Below are 16433 nucleotides of genomic sequence, written 5' to 3'. Positions count from 1 at the left end.
TCTTTCCAATCGTCTGGGACGTCTCCCATCTCGAAACATAAATTTATCAATTCGCAGAGTCTATGTGGTATGCACGCGCCACCGTGTTTAAGCATTTCAGCGCTAATATAGATAATAATTATTTATTGTAATTTAATATTCATAGCTAAATGTACTTTTTAATTTATTGTCATACTGAGTTACTAAAGTAATATTGATATATTGCGGTTTGATTTACGATATTCTTTATCTGATATTGATAGGAAAATAAAATTTTGCCAATTATTGCATTTATGACATTTTCAGGAAGAAAGTTCGACAATTGAGAGGATTGTACGAGATTAATTTAAATCAACACCATTAGTTAGATTTTGTAATTTTCACAATCAATCATTGTGTGTTTTCATCAAAGGGACATTGTTACGTATGTCCTTTACAACGTGGCAAATCAATTTTCAATCAAAAGCTTTTCAATTCATCATTTTATTTTGCATGTGTATATCGCATTCCATTTTTCACTTAAAATTTATATTGAGAATATAAAAAAATTTTCGATACAATAACATTCAAGGTCAGTAATATTCTATTGAAAAACTGAAATAAACAAAATTAATTAATAAATTAGAATAATAATTAGAGTTTGAATACATGTTGAATCATTGAGGTTCTCCGCTTCAAGTCACAGCATCACTCAGCTACGGAATATCTGGTTTTTTGAGGAGAAATTAGGTGAGACGTATTTTTACAAATATAAAAAATTTTCCGGCTAAGTTATGATTAGATGAATTTCAATTTTCTTTTTGGATCCTGATTAGTTTAACCATATTCTTTCGAAGTTTGTCAGCAAGTTTTCATAATTAACAATATGGCGAATTTTTTTTTTATAATTTCAAAGTAAACATTAATTTAAAAACTCAGACTTATATTTTTTGCCAATTTCTTGTGAAATTTGTTCTGCCACAAGGAAAACATCTTGTGAGTTTCAGGTGGGGTAAATAACCTTTTTTGCAGCATAACGAACAGAGTGTTACGAAAAGGTACCTTTTGTACTTTTGTAATATATTATATCGTTTACAAAAAAGTTTTAAAATTATATTTTTAGGAGAAAGAATTCTCCTAAATTGTCTTTAAATACTTTAAATTTTTTTAATTAAACGAAAATTTGTTAGATACATTGAAATTCTGTAAATTCTATTAAATATTTTGAATTCTTGTAATTCCTCGAATCATTTAAATTCTTTGATCCATTTAAATTCCTTGAATACTTTGAACTCCATGAATTCTTCGTATTCTTTGAATTCCTCAAATTTCTTGAACTCCTTGAGTTCCTTGAATGTCTTAACTGCTTTGAATTCCTTAAGTGCCTTAGGTTCCTTGAATTGCTTGTATTTTGTGTATTCCTTGAATTCATTGAATTCCTTGAATTCCTGGTACTCTTTGTATTCCTATAACTCCTTGAATTCCTTGAATAGCTTTAATGTCTTGAATGTCTTAAGCTCTTTGAATAAATCCCTTTAACTGCTCGAGTTCCTTTTATTTCTTGAGTTTATTGATTTCCTTGAATTCCTTGTATGCCTTCTATTCCTTGAATCCCATGAATTCCTTGAACTCTGAATTGCTTGGATTCTCTGAATTCTCGGAATTTATTAAATTTTTTGAATTCCTTAATTTCGTTGCAGTCCTTAAATCCCTTGAATTCATATAGCTCCTTCAATTATTCCAATTCTTTTAATTCTTATAATTCCTCGTGTCATTGAAATTCCTTGAACCCTTTAAACTTCATGAATTCTGCGCATTCTTTGGATTCCTTGAATTCCTTATATTTCATAAATTGCTTGCATTTCTTAAATTCCTTCAATCTTTTAAATTATCTTTTAAATTATCCTTTGAATTTATTAAACTATTTAAGTTCCTTAAATTCGTTGAATTTGAAAATTATTTAGCTGCCTGAAATTGAGAGGAAGCCTCCCTTATATTCACTGAAAATTTTTTTAACTATTGTAAAAAATAAAAAATTCATATTTTCCACATTATCTTCTTTTCCTGTTTTTAAAATTAGAATAAATAAATGAAAAAGGTTCGAAAACCCCATCTTTGGTTATTTTGCCCCATATGCTGGAACAACGTCGCTGAGAGATTCTGCGACTTGAAAATTAGAACCTGGCCAAAGAATATCTTAGACCTGACTGATTTGAAATGGATTAGATCAGAAAGATAGTTTCTCACGCAGCGGAGAAAAGAGTGCACGGAAGAAAGTTTTTTTATTTTGTTTTTTATTTTTATATTGGTTCACCTCAAGTTACCACAAGTATCGCGTTAAGAGGTAACTGAACTCATATATTTCATTCCTCTAAAGTCTAAACACAAACACACTAAAGTATACTAGAATATAGTATTACAAATTTTATAATTCGTCAAATTAATATTAAAATAACAAATTAGTTTTTTTTATTGAAATTTAATTTTTTTAAGTGAATGCTCAACATCTTTTCAGGTACACATATCATGACACTGAACCAGTGTCATAAGAGCCCTGCGACAACAGTGAAAACATATGAAAATGATACAGTGGTTTTGCCATCCTGCAGTCCAGATGGCCAACTATATGGTAATTATTACATCTCTCCAAATAAATTTCCTTCTGTTTCGCAGTTTTTAACTTAATCCAATTTAATGACTTTTTTAATGACATTTTTTCAAAGTTTTCTCGAATCATTAGCCTAAGTAATTAAAATTATATATGAATAATTTCATATTTAATGCCTAACTATGCCTATATTGTTTTCTTCTTTGGTTAAAAATTGCTCGTATTTAGTTCCAGATTCAACAATTTGGTTAAAAATGTGTATGTTTTGTTGTGACTTCGTATTTTTTGGTCGAAAATTAATATTCATGATTCAAAATTCAACAGTTTATTTGAACGCTAAAATCTTTGCTTGCAAATGCTTTTTTTTAATTAATTTTTCTAACCGTAAGGTTAACCATTCCATTATTAGTTGAAAAATTATAGTATTTATTTTAAAATTAAACAATTTGGTAAAAAATGTATGTATTTTGTTTTAAATTCGTATTTATTGGTAGAAAACTAGTCTTATTTATTAAAAATTCAACTTCTGGGTTGACGAAAGATGAAAAAATTTGTTAAAAATGCACTCAATCTGTTGAATATCCATCTCTTTGGTTGAAAATTTCACTATTTTGTTTAAAATCCTTTTTTTGTTAGAAATTAATTTTTTAAGCTTTAACTTTCATTATTCTATTATTTATTGAAAATTGTTCATATTTATTTGAAAATTTGATAGAAAATGTATGCACTGGGTTCGAAATTCGTATTTATTTTTTGAACATTAACCTTCTTGATTGAAAATTCAATTTGGTTAAGCATTGAAATTCCTTGCTAAAAATCCATTTTATTAGTTCAAAACCCACCTTTTTGGTTAAAAATTGAACTATTTGGTTGAAAATTCGTATTTTTTTTAATGAATTTTTTGTCTATGAATTAAGTTAAATTAAAAATTAACTTTTCTGTTGAAATTTCATATTTTTGGAATGAAAATTAAACTATTTTGTAGAGAATTCGTCTTTTGGGTTTAAATTTCAGTTTTTTTGTCAAAAATCCCTCTTTTTTGGTTAAAAATTATATTTTTTTCGTAGGAAATTCAACTATTTAGTTGAAAATTAATTAATTAATTTTTTATTTATTTCTTAACTGAAAAATCTTTCCTGGTTTTAAATTTAATTATTTATCTAAAAATTCATTTCTTTTTTTTTTAAGAAAATTAACTTCTTTCAGTCGATTTTTTTTTCAATGTCTACATTGAAAAAAAAACCTACTAAAACTTCTGAAACTAGCTGTTTGGTTCAAAATTAATCTATTTTGTTTGAAGATTTTAATATTTCCTTTTTCATTGAGAATGCACCTTTATAGTTAAATTCAACAAGAATTCATTTTTTATGAAGAGTCATCACCTTAGATGAAAATTCAACTGTTTTATTGAAATTTTTGGAAAATTGAAAATTAAACTAATATTTGTGTAAATTCTTCTTTTTGTTTAAAAATTAAACTTTCGCGTTGAAAATGCGTCTTTTTTAATTGAAAATTCATTCTTTTTTTATTAAAAAAAATTTTTTGTTGTAGAAGAAAAGTTCATCGTTGAAAATTTATCTGTCTTCTAAAAAATTCGTATTCTTAGGTTAAATATTCGACAATTTTGCTGAAAGTGCAATGCATAGTTTTAAATTTATTTTAATCTTTTATTAAATAATTTTTTTTTAATTAGACCTTTCAGGGTGGAGGGGTGTTCGTATTTTGACGTCACCTTGGGGGTTTTATGCTTCGCGTAATTAGCTTAAACATAAATTCTATATTTGAAACATTTTTCATTCCAAAACTCTCTTCAGAGGTCAGACTTACATTTACTTTTACATATATAAAATAACATACGTATTCTGACTTGAAAAGGACCTTAACTAGTGCTGAAAGAAGTGATTAAGGCAGGACACTGAAAGCTTTCAGCAGAGATCGTGAAAGCTTGTAGCTATACGAGGCTTCAATTAAGCCCCAAAACATAAAATAAGTAACGTGGAAGGCATTCAAACTATGTACACTAAATGCGAACTTGAGATTATTGAGCGATTCTCTTCAGAAAATAATTATATTCCAAAAATATCTTCAATATATCAAAAGAAAAGAATTAAAATTCTGTGAAACTAGACGCTTTGCGCCTATAAAAAAGAGTTTCGTAGCCTATTAGGATATTAAATACTTCGTTTAAACCTTTCCTTCTAATACTTTCCCACTCCTACTTCTTCTTCATTCCCCTACTTCCCCTCCCATCACTTCAAACTACTTCTCGTTAACATCTTTCCATACCCTTGTGAGTTTTTAATTGTTAGCTTTGAGTTGTGAGTTCTTAATTGCGAGTTGTGAGTTCTTAATTGCGAGTTGTGAGTTGTCAGTTCCGAGTTCCCCTCACTTCCTCTTCTTGGAAAAATCACGAAACGCTAATAACGATGATAAAATTATCAAACTTTTGGTATTAATTTATCGGACAAGAGGAAAACTGATTTTTTTAATGGGCCATCCTTAAAGTACGGAATACATTTTATGCCCATTTTTTACCCCTCCCTTTCTCATGTAACAATTCGTAACAAAGTATTTTGGAAACCCCGTCAATGTTAAGTTTTTTTCCAAATATTTTTACTTACAAAATATTTATCAAAATCTTAATTTTTTACATTTCTTTAGACCTAATAATTAATGTATGGCCCCTAACTTTTCCCCAAAAATGTAATATTCTGATTTTAGTTATTTTGGTAATACATAATCGTCAACTAAATATCAAATTTAATCTTTATATGGAAAGAACTAGAATATGCCTGATTTAGATATTTTCAATGTACATACGGAGCAGAAATTGAAATTTGATTATGCATGATTGATCGATCTACTACATACGACAAATGTGATTGACTGTATGATTATGTCAGCAACAAGGAAATATTTGAAGTATGGAGAAATATATCTATCACCTATCTATACGTTACGTATTTCATACGGTAAATGTTTCTCTTTATTTTTATGTATATTTAAAGGCCCTATTGTTTTTTTTAAAGTGTGAACTTTATTTTTCCTGAAAAAATTATTAATTCCTTCTTCAAAACCCTTGCTTCTGAATTTTTTTTAACAACGAAAATCTGCATTTTGTTTAAAATTATGTTAAATCTTCTCAAGATTTCAATTATTAATTTTTCGTAAAACATGTTAAATCCTAAAGAAATTTTAAAATTCACTAATTTTAAAAGCTTCAAAACTAAAAATTAATCTTTTAAAAAATGTAAATAATTAAAAATTTTCCCACAAATATTTTCATCCAGACGGTTTTTTTATGAAATAGAATTACTAGCTCATTTGGAAATTTTTATTCACAAAATTGATGGTGCAGAAATTCGTAATCTTTTCTGTTATATAGCATTCATTTTTTAGATAGCATTAGTGAAAATCTAAAATTTAATGTGTGTATTGAAAAAGAACAAATAATAAATTAAAACACGTATTTTGCATTAAAATCATGAGTAAGAGCTAAACGGGGACTTCCGTTTCCGGCATGAAAGTGTAAATTAGTGGGAACTGTTGATGCTGAGTTTTTCTGATATTGTGGTGAAATTTGAGGTGAGTGAATTTTAGAAGTGTGTAGAAGGGTGTGGATGTGAGAGATTAATTGAGGGATTGTGAGATTGCAAAGGGGAGGTAGATGTTTTGGAGGATTGAGACAGATGTGTGTGGAAGTTTGTTTGAAGGTTTGTGACAGGGTGGAAGGCCTGTGTTGACGGATTGGTAGTAGCAGGGTTGGGTAGCGACAAAGAAAGGTGAGACAGGTACCAGACAGCTACGGTAGATAGAGGCAGGGACGTATAGAAGGCGGGAAAGTTTGAATTTGATTCATGGCTAGCGGAGCGAGTATCTCCGCGGATAAAACAGAGTTAGAGCAGGAAGTGTTCAGTACGCCGAAAGAAGAGATAAAGGAAAGGAAGGCAAGGGGGAAGTATAAAAAAACTATAGAAAACGAAAGATTAAGAACAAAAAGCGTAGGGTCAATAGAAGCATTTATCAAAAGGAAGAGAGGGGAAAGAGAAAGTAGTGAAGAGAAGGAAGATATCGGGGCGAGCGTAAAATATCAAAAAATGTTGAGATCGCCGCCGCAAAAGGATAGTTTGGTAGGGAAGAGCGATGATAGTAAGGGTGCTGACGGTAGCGGAGATGAAAGTGAAGTGTCGATGAAAGAGGAAAGACTAAAGGAAATTCAAGAAGTGATGATAGAGGTAATGGGGATTTATGAAGAGAAGCAGGAGAAAAGGGGAAAACAATTAAAGAAGGAAATTAGGCGGAAAATGGCTGAAGTTAAGAAAGAAATGAAAAAATGGGAAGAAATCAGGGAAAAGTTAAAAAAGAGGATGCAGTCATTGGAGCAAAAACTAGAGAGGCAAGAAGAAGTTAATAATACAAAGGGAGAAAGCTCGAACGGGGATTGTGGTGGGGGCGTGACTGGGAATAAGGAGATGGAAAGGGTGAGAAAAATAGAACAAAAAATAAAAAGGAAAGAGAGGGAAGAAGGAAAATTAAACATAGTGATAAAGGGTGTAAGATTAAAGGGGAAGGAGCTGAAGGAAGGGGTGGTCGAAATACTAAAAAGGATTAATGCTAAGGTAGAGAAAACAGCGGAAGAGGAAAGATAAAAGGGAAAGAGAACAGGGTTAAGTATGGGAGAATTCAGATAGATAGAGTATGGTGGGATTGGGATGAAGAAAGGGAACAGATAATAAGAAATGAGGTGCAGGGAAACTAGAAGAGGAAGGAACGTGAGATAGAAAAATAAGAAACAGTAAGAAGGAAAAAAGATGAGAAACGAAAGTAGGGAAGAATGGAAGATTTGTTACTGGAATATAGCAGGATTGGAGAGAAAGGATAGGGAGTTTATGAGAAATTTGACACAATGGGATTTAGTCATAATGATGGAGACGTGGGTAGATGAAAAGGGATGGGAAAGAGTAAGGGGAAGGTTACCAAGAGGTTACAAATAGCAAGTGCAAAATGCAAAGAGGAAGAATAAAAAGGGCAGAGCAATGGGAAGAATGGTGATGGGAGTAAGGAATGAATGTATAACAGGGAAAGATAAGAAAGACAGGAATAAACAAAAAGAAGGTGTAATAGTAGAAGAAGCAATGATAGGAGGAGATAAGTAGAAGGTAGTGGGGATTCATGTGAACGATGATATGCAGGAGAAAGCAAAGGAGATTAAAGAAATGATTGAAGAAAATAAAGAAGATATTAGGATGATAATAGGTGGGGATTTCAATGCGAGAACTGGAGACAGGGGAGGAAGAGAATGGATAGAAGAGAGAGGAAGAAAATTCAAAGATAAGGTACTAAACGGGGAGGGAAAAAAGTTGTTGAAGAGCTTGGAAGAGTTCGGATGGTATATCTTAAACGGAAATATAGAAGGGAATGGAAAAGGAGAATATACACGCTCAAGAAGTGAAAGGAGAACGGTAATTGATTATGTGATAGTGGATGATGAGGTAAGAGAGAAGGTTAAGAAACTAGAGGTAGGATAATATATTGATTCGGATCACTTTCCCTTAATATTGGCATTCAAGGGACAAAAAAGCAATAGCAATAAGAGTAAAAGGGGAGCAAATATAAAAAGTGTAGGAAAAAGGGATTGGTCAAGGGAATAAAAGGAACAGTTTAGAGAAAAATAAGAAATATCAAAACGGGAGAGGGAAATGTGGAAGAGGAGATGGGAAAAATGATAGGAGAAATAAAAATAGGATAGAGTGCACAAACAAAAATGAAGTTAGTAAATGGGGGGAATAGAAGTGGGTGGGATGAGGACTGCAAAGAGAAAAAAAGGAGGTCAGAAAGGAATTAAAAAAGTGTAAAAAAGAAAAAAGTAATAGGGAAGAATATAGGAAAATAGCAAGAGTATACTGACTTTTTTTATTAAAAGAAAGAGGAAGAGAATAAAAGGTTTGAGAGAAAGGCGGAGAAGGCTAGGACGGAAAAAGAGGTGTGGAATGTAGTAAATAGAGAAAAAAAGAAGAAAAATAGTAAACCAAGATATTGAAATGATAGAATGGAAGAAATATTTTTTTGGATTTGCTAGGAGGAGTAGAGAAAATAGTTGTAAAGGGAGGAAAATATGGTAGAGAAAGAGATGAGAGAGAGGACATTTTAAGGGAAGAAATAGTTAAAGTTTTAGGAATAATGAAGGATGGAAAGGCACCTGGTATAGATGAGATTCCAAATGAAGCAAGGAAATATGGAGGGGAGGAACTAAAGGAATGGGCATGGATAATGTGTAATAGAGTATGGAGGGAACCCGTTCATTTTTCGGAACGGATAAAATTTAAGAAAGGTAAAATTTCAGAATGGATTATAATACATAATGATAAAAGTTAGGAATACCAAAAATTCGGAAAAAGGAATAAATCTGAACTCCAAAACTCTGAATAGTGTTTATTCGGAAACCAAAGAAGCGGAATGAGTAAAAATTCGGAAACGTTAAAATTAGGACAGTGAACAATTAGGAATAAGTAAATATACGGAGAGGGAAAATTCGGAAAGTAGAAAAATTCGGAATAGTAAATAAATGTTGCTATTAGCAGGTCTATAATTTTTTATTCATGGTAGCATACAAATATTTATCACAGTAAATGTTAATAGCATATCATAATAAATTTATGTTATCCGCCATTTTAAATTTGTCACGAAAAAATAATTATTTTTTATCATTACATAATTTAAAAACAATTTTCAACGTACAACATAAATTTATTATGATATGATATTTAAATTCACTGTGATAAACATTTGTTTGCCACCATATATAAGCAATTATACACCTGCTAAGAGGTATATTTATTAACAATTCCGAATTTTTCTACTTTCTGAATTTGTCCTCTCCGTATATTCACATATTCCTAATTTTCACGCTCCTAATTTTAACGCTTCTGAATTTTTACCCATTCCGCTTCTTTGGTTTCCGAAGTAATACCTTTCAGTGTTTTGGATTTCCGACTTATTGCTCTTTCCGAGTTTTTGCTATTCCTAGGTTTTACCATTCTGTATTATAACCCATTCTAAAATTTTACGTTTCTTAACTTTTACCGTTCCGAAAAATGAACGGGTCCCGTATGGAGAGGAGAGGGGTGGCCATAGTTGTGGAAAAAAGGAGTAGTTATATAAATAGTAAAGAAAGGCAGGGGAGAGGAGGTTAAAGATTATAGGGGGATGACGTTGATGCCAAGACTGTATAAAGTGTATGTGACTATTTTGTCGGAGAGATTGAAGATAGAAGCTGAAGAAAAAAAGATCCAGTCACCGAATCAGACAGGGTTTAGAAAAGGAATGGGAGTAATGGACAACATATATGTTCTGAACTATCTAGTAAATAAGAGAATTAAAAGGGAAAAAGGGGCAATGATAGCAATGTTCGTGGACTTAAAGGCGGCATTTGACTCATTAGACCGAGAAGAAATAGAAAAGGTTGTGATAAAAAAGGAGATAAGAGAGGGATTAATAAAGAGAGTATCAGAAATTTTTAGAGAGACAAAAAGCAGGGTAAAGGTAGGGGAGCAAGTAGGAGATAGTTTCTGGTTGGCGAGAGGTGCAAGACAAGGGTGTCCTCTGAGCCCACGTTTATTTAATTTATTAATATCAGACTTGGAAGAAGAAATGAGGAGAAAGGGTTGGGGAGGAGTTAGGATAGGGAAGGAAAAGATATATACACTGGCATACGCAGACGACATAGTCTTGATGACAGAGGATGAAGAAGCGATGGCGGGATTAATTACAGATTTAGAGAAATACTTATATGTGAAAAAGCTGAATGTAAATGTAGAAAAGACAAAGATAATGATGTTTAGAAAAGGAGGGGGGAGGAAGAAAGAATGGGCAGGGAGATGGAAAGGAATAAAGTTAGAAGAAGTCAAAGAATATAAATATTTAGGATATATCTTGCAAACGAATGGAGATCATACAGCTCATATAAGAGAAAGGATAAAAAGGGCAGCAGGGGTAATGAAACAGATATGGGAAATAGGAAAAAGAAGGTTAAAACAAAATTGGAGAAGGAGAATGTGGTTATTTGATACGCTGGTATGGTCGGTATTAGGTTATGGAGCAGAGATATGGGGATGGAAAGAAAGGAAAGATATTGAGATTTTACAAGAAAGGTATATGGTGAGAGAAGAAGCGCAAAGGGATAAGTTAAGTATTAGAGCGGGAAAGAGGGCATGGGAATTTGAGGCGAAGCTGAGGGAGGGGAAGGGAGGGTAGTTGGCGAGAAAGTGTTTGATGAAGGTAGAATAGAGGGGAGGGAGGGTGATCGAATTAACCAGATGGGAAGAAGAAAGGAGGGAGTTCTTTAATGATAAAGAAATAGAAGACGGGACTGGAGTTAACTATGAAGAATTGGAAAAAAGGGGGAGGGAAAGACAATTAATAGAAAAATGAGGAGGCGATTGAGGAATCATAATACAATAAATGGTATAAAATGATAAAAAAGGAAGGGGTGCCAAAGTATTTAGAAAGGGGATGAGGAGAGAGAAGGTGGACCAGAATAGCAAGATTTAGATTGGGAAACGAGTTAAGTGAGGGGATGTACTGGGAAAAAGAAGAGAACATAAAGTGTAGAATATGTGAATGGGAGGAGGAAACATGGGCGCATGTTTGGGAAGGATGTAGGAGAGGAAACGATGATAAAGGAGGCTGGCAAGAAAATGTGGTTAAGATTCTAGGAGCAGATGAATTAGGAGAAGAATGGATGAAGGAGTTGGAGGATGCTAGAGGAGCCAATGAGAGAGAATGAAAGAATGCACGTGAAAAAAGGTAAATGGAGGTATAAAAAAGTGAAAGAAAAAGGAAATGGAAGTCGCTTAGATGAGAAGCGTAAAAATTGTAAGTAATGGTAAAGTAAAAGTTAAGTAGACTAAGATGCGTTTGTGTTCTCATGCTCTCTCTCTCTCTCTCTCTCTATCTCGCTTGCACTCTCGCGTTCGTTCTCGCGCTCACTAGTTTGCTAATAAGTCCTAAATTACGCTATCGCAGGAAATAGAGATAAGGAACTAGATGTAAGACTGTATGTAAATAGTTGTAAATAATTGTATAGATAGAAAGGATAAGACTGTAAAAATATATGTATATATAAACGGAAAGATTGTAAGGAATGGAAGTCATGTAAACCCTTAGGGGACACATTATGAATAAAGAAGAGTAAGAGCTAAACTATAATCAAATTTTTACTGCATATGATGAACGCACTATACTAAATATTAAAAGTTTTTTTTTATGTAAACAAAATGTTCTAACATTTGGTAGTTTGATTTGTACCAAACCTAAAAAGTAGGTATCTTCATTTTATTTATGAAACAATATATTGATTATGAGAAAATGCCAGTTAGAATGTTCTTCTATCTTGATGCTATCACGCTAGTATTGTTACATTTTTTACCATTTTTCTAGAAAAGCCAAATTTTTTTTAAATCTCAGTCATTTTTAATAAAAATGTACCCTACTTAGGCTCAATCTTATTTCATCAAACCTTTATATCTATAAGAAGACTTCAGAAAAAAATATTTGAGGTTAAAATTATTTATTCAAAAAATTTTATTCGGATTTATAAGTTTTAGATTTTGTTTCAGGTACAATCAATTCTTATGAAATCATAAATGATAAATATCTGATGTTATTCCTTTAAAAAAATTTTGCATAACTCTATTGTGTTGGTCTTTATTTAAAAAAATTACTAAGTTTTGAAAAATCTCTCAATAAAATAAAATTGATTAATACGAAATTAGAATTTAATAAGAATTATAACTAGCCAGTAATTTCTCAACAGCTCAGTTCAAAAAAGTTATCAGGCTGAAATCGAAATAAATATTGTAAAAAAAAGAATTTTAACCTAAACTACTTTTTTCTAATAGTTGTATTCACTGCCTTTTCACAAAATTAGTTACAACAAGCAATCAGTATTTTTTTCTATTTTATAAATCCTATCTAAAAAAAGACCATGGTTTAACGATAAGTTTCGAAAATTTCGAAATCATTGTTGAAAACCTAATTGGATTTTTATCACTTGAACTTATTTCAAATTGGAAATTTTTTTGATTTAATATAAAAATAATCCATTTTAATTAGAATATCTTTAGGAAATGATATGATAAAAATTCATGTTTTCAGGTCGAAAATCTTATTTGTTAAAAATTCAACCATTTGATTAAAAACGTGTTTTGTGGAGAATTCCTCTTTTATAATAGTCAATTATTCTTTTTGGTTAAAATTTGATCTTTGTGATATAAGATTTCACTTTCTGTAGAAAACTCTTTCTTTAGGTTGAAAACTCAAAATTTTGACAAAAAATGCAACTGTTTTGTAGAAAATTTCTATCCTTTTATTACATTTTTCTTTACTGAAAATTCAACTGTAGTGTTTTTAATTAAAAATGGATTTTTTTAGTTTAAAACTTCAACTTTTTGGTTGAAACTATAATTTGTTGATAATTCCTCTTTTCAGTAGAAAATTAATCTTCTTGTTGAAAAACTGATCTTTTTCGTTGAAAATAAAATTATTTGGAGGCAAATTCAAATGTTTTATGGGAAGCTCGTGTTTTTGGTTTGAAAATTCAACATTCTATATGAAATTTTTTTTCTTCATTCACTGAAAAATCTTTTTTGTGGGTGATTTAACCATGTCAAAATACTTTTTACGCAATTCAGGCAAAACCCCTTAATTTTAATTGATTTGTAATTTTGGAAGAATACTGTCTATGAAATTAAAAATTGAATTTTTCCACAGAGAATTCTGAAACATCTTTAAGAGTGATGTGGTGGCGAGATGGATTATTGCTTGTTGATAGTGATGACACAAATGTCGTGCCACCTGAACGAATAAGATTATGGAGTAATGGAAGCCTGGAGGTATATCGCGTTCAACAGAAAGATACTGGCGAATACAAGTGCAACGCTTCGCGCCCTGCTCCCTGGGGAAGCGTTATTCAAATACACGCCATCGAAGTGATGTGTAAGTTTCATAAAATAGTTGAACTCAATAAAAAACTATATACAACGGAAAATCGATTTCAGTTTATAAGCGAGTTTTTTGTCAATGTTCCCAGTACTTTATTAAAGAGGGTGTTCCAAACCTCACGGGAGTTAAAGTTATAATTTGAAACGCTTTAAAGGTGGATATCAAAATTGAAAAGTTCCCTTAAAATGTCATCTGTAATACATCCTTACAATTAGTATTATAATAAAACATGAGGTTGTAAGGCGTCATTACGAATGATATAAAAAATGTAAAGAAACCTATACAAATAATAATTATTTTAATCTGTAATAAAGAAAAAAGAAAAAATAACACTAGAGCTTCTGAAATCTCGATAGTTTTAAACTCTAACTTTCAAGTAAAAACATGCTTTTCATTGCTGTTTTAATACAATTTAAACTAACTGAAATAATATTACTTGTGAAAAAATGTTTAATTTTAGTTGGTGTGCTATAACCTAAGATTTTCGAAACAAAAAAATTATTATTTTTTTAGGGTTGAATGTATCCTTACAATAAGTATTATGATAAAGCATTATGTTGCTAGGTATCATTCAGAAACATATAGAAAAATGTCAAAATACCTATAAAAGTATTTTTTATTTTAATCTATAATTTTAAAAAAGAGAAAATAATACTTTAGCTTCTGAAATCTACATAGTTTTAAGCTTTAACATTCAAGTAAAAGATATGTAAAAATAGGAAATTGAACAGAAAATTTACAGAAATATTAATTAAAAAATAGCCAAATAAATCATTTTGAAAAATTCATCTTCTTTGTTTATTATATTTTCATATTATCTTTTTGCAGTTTATAGTAAATTTTGATTTTGGTTTAATACTATTGGAATGAGTTTGAATGATATTATTATAATCAAAAAATAAATGTTTGATTTTTCTTTGTTCGCTTACAATTAGTATTATGATCAAGCATAAGATTGTTAGGTACCATTCCGAAACATTTCGAAAAATGAAAAAATACCTATGAAAAATAATAATTTTATTATATAATAAACAAAAAAGATAAAATAATAAGTACGCAAAATATAAAAATAGTCATTTAAACAGAAAATTAGCCAAAATATCTATAAAAAATTAAAAGAAATTTTTTTGAAAAATTTATCTTGTTTATTTGTTATATATTATTTAAAAAATAATCTTGTTGTAGCCTAAAGTAATTTGAAATTATTTTTTGATCAAATGTGAACGATTTTGAATAATAATCTTATAATTATAAAAGAATATGTTTAATTTTAGTTAGTAGATTATAACATGAGATTTTCGAAAAAATATACAAAATCTTGTTTAATGTTGAATATATCCTTACAATTAGTGTTATGGTAAGATTTCTGGGAAAATTAAAGATCATTTTTTATTTTTTTTATTTATTTTATCAGAATGTTTAAAAAGATTTTAGAATGTTAAGAAATAATTCTAAAATTGTCAAAAACAAATCCAAAATATTTTAGAACAATTTTAAGAATAATTAAGTCAGTTTAAAGGATTTTAAATGTTTTCCAAGCGTTTAAAATTCCTAAATATATTTTTTTTTAAATTTGTTTCTTCAAATTATAATTCGTCTACATTTTTATTCTTTTATGACTGAGAAAACTTTTTTGGTTAAAAATTCAACCATTTTTTTGGGAAAATTCGTCTATTTTGTTTAGAAATTCATCTCTTTTAGTAGAAATTTCATCTTTTTAATAAATTAACTCTTTTTGGCTTAAAATTAAAATATCTTCTACTCCAAATATAAATTATTATATTTCTTGTACAGAATTCATTTTTTTGTTAAAAATTCAACCACTAGGCAAAAAGTTAAACTATTTTGCTAAGAATTCACTTGTTTTGTTGAAGATTCATCTGCTTAGTTGAGTATTCAACTAAACAAATGAATCAACAAAAATTCACTCTGTGAATTTTCTCGAAAATCGGAGGAAAATTATATTTATAAAACGACAAAAACAAATAAACCTGAAGTATGTTTTTCCCTTCAGCGCCCGATTGATGACGCTAATTATTTGAAAAAATCATCTCTTTGTACCTAGCAGTATTGGTCAATTATGTTTTTATAGAATTTGAACAAGGAGGAATGATATTAGTCAAAAAAGCTTTTCCCGTCATTTCCATTAGCCCTTTGTTGTAAAAAGAAAAATGTGCATTATTTATTATTATTATCCATGCAATATATAAATGTTATTGGCTTTTTAAGCTTTACAATGAATTTAGGTGCAATCTGGCGGTGACCCTTAGTACCCATTCTAGCTCGTCGTTTTCGTGTCGGTATTTGTTCGAATGGAAACAGGAAGTTCCTGTTTCTGACAACAATTAATTACCCAACAAAAAAACTAAACTACTTCAGAGGAACATCTACTTTAAATTCTCACGACATACACAACTTTATGAGATAGGGTGGGCCGAAAGAACTGAAAATAGTTAGATTCATTTGTAATAACATTGAAAAATTTCTTGTCCGTTTCTTTAAATTTTTGGTTCATGCAAAAAGAATTTTAATTTTTGTTGGGAGAATGTATATAGAATTAAAAAAACCTAACGCCGATAAAACGTAAGAACAAAAATGTTTTCATCAGAATATAATATTTGACGAAAAATTCAGTTTTGTTAATTTTTACCTGAATGTCTGAAAAAAAGTTTTTTGTTTATTTTTCATTTTTTGTACTCTGTTAAAAAAACTAAGGAAGTACATACATTTGTTTATGTTTCCAAATAATTTATTTTTATTTTTTAAGACAATGAAACATCAGCCATTTTAGACAAAATCCCTAAAAATTAGAAACAATTTTTATATTAAACTAAAAATATGTACGTATTCCCTTAGGTTATTAAAA

General features: G+C 30.0%; 1 protein-coding gene across 2 annotated transcripts in view; it reads left to right on the top strand.

Annotated features, from left to right (window-relative positions):
- LOC117171258 (hemicentin-1-like) overlaps positions 1 to 16433 on the top strand; it is a 109745-nt gene that overhangs the window by 11586 nt on the left and 81726 nt on the right. For both annotated transcript variants that reach the window (XM_033358382.1, XM_033358381.1), the window contains exons 2-3: positions 2474 to 2587; positions 13337 to 13561. In XM_033358382.1, coding sequence (XP_033214273.1) covers positions 2474 to 2587; positions 13337 to 13561 — 339 coding nt within the window. The remainder of the gene's footprint in view (positions 1 to 2473; positions 2588 to 13336; positions 13562 to 16433) is intronic.

Source organism: Belonocnema kinseyi, chromosome 4, assembly GCF_010883055.1.
Source record: "Belonocnema kinseyi isolate 2016_QV_RU_SX_M_011 chromosome 4, B_treatae_v1, whole genome shotgun sequence".
NCBI classification, from domain to species: Eukaryota; Metazoa; Arthropoda; class Insecta; order Hymenoptera; family Cynipidae; genus Belonocnema; species Belonocnema kinseyi.
Note: the sequence above shows the minus strand (reverse complement) of the source record. Positions and strands in the feature narration are given on the sequence as shown.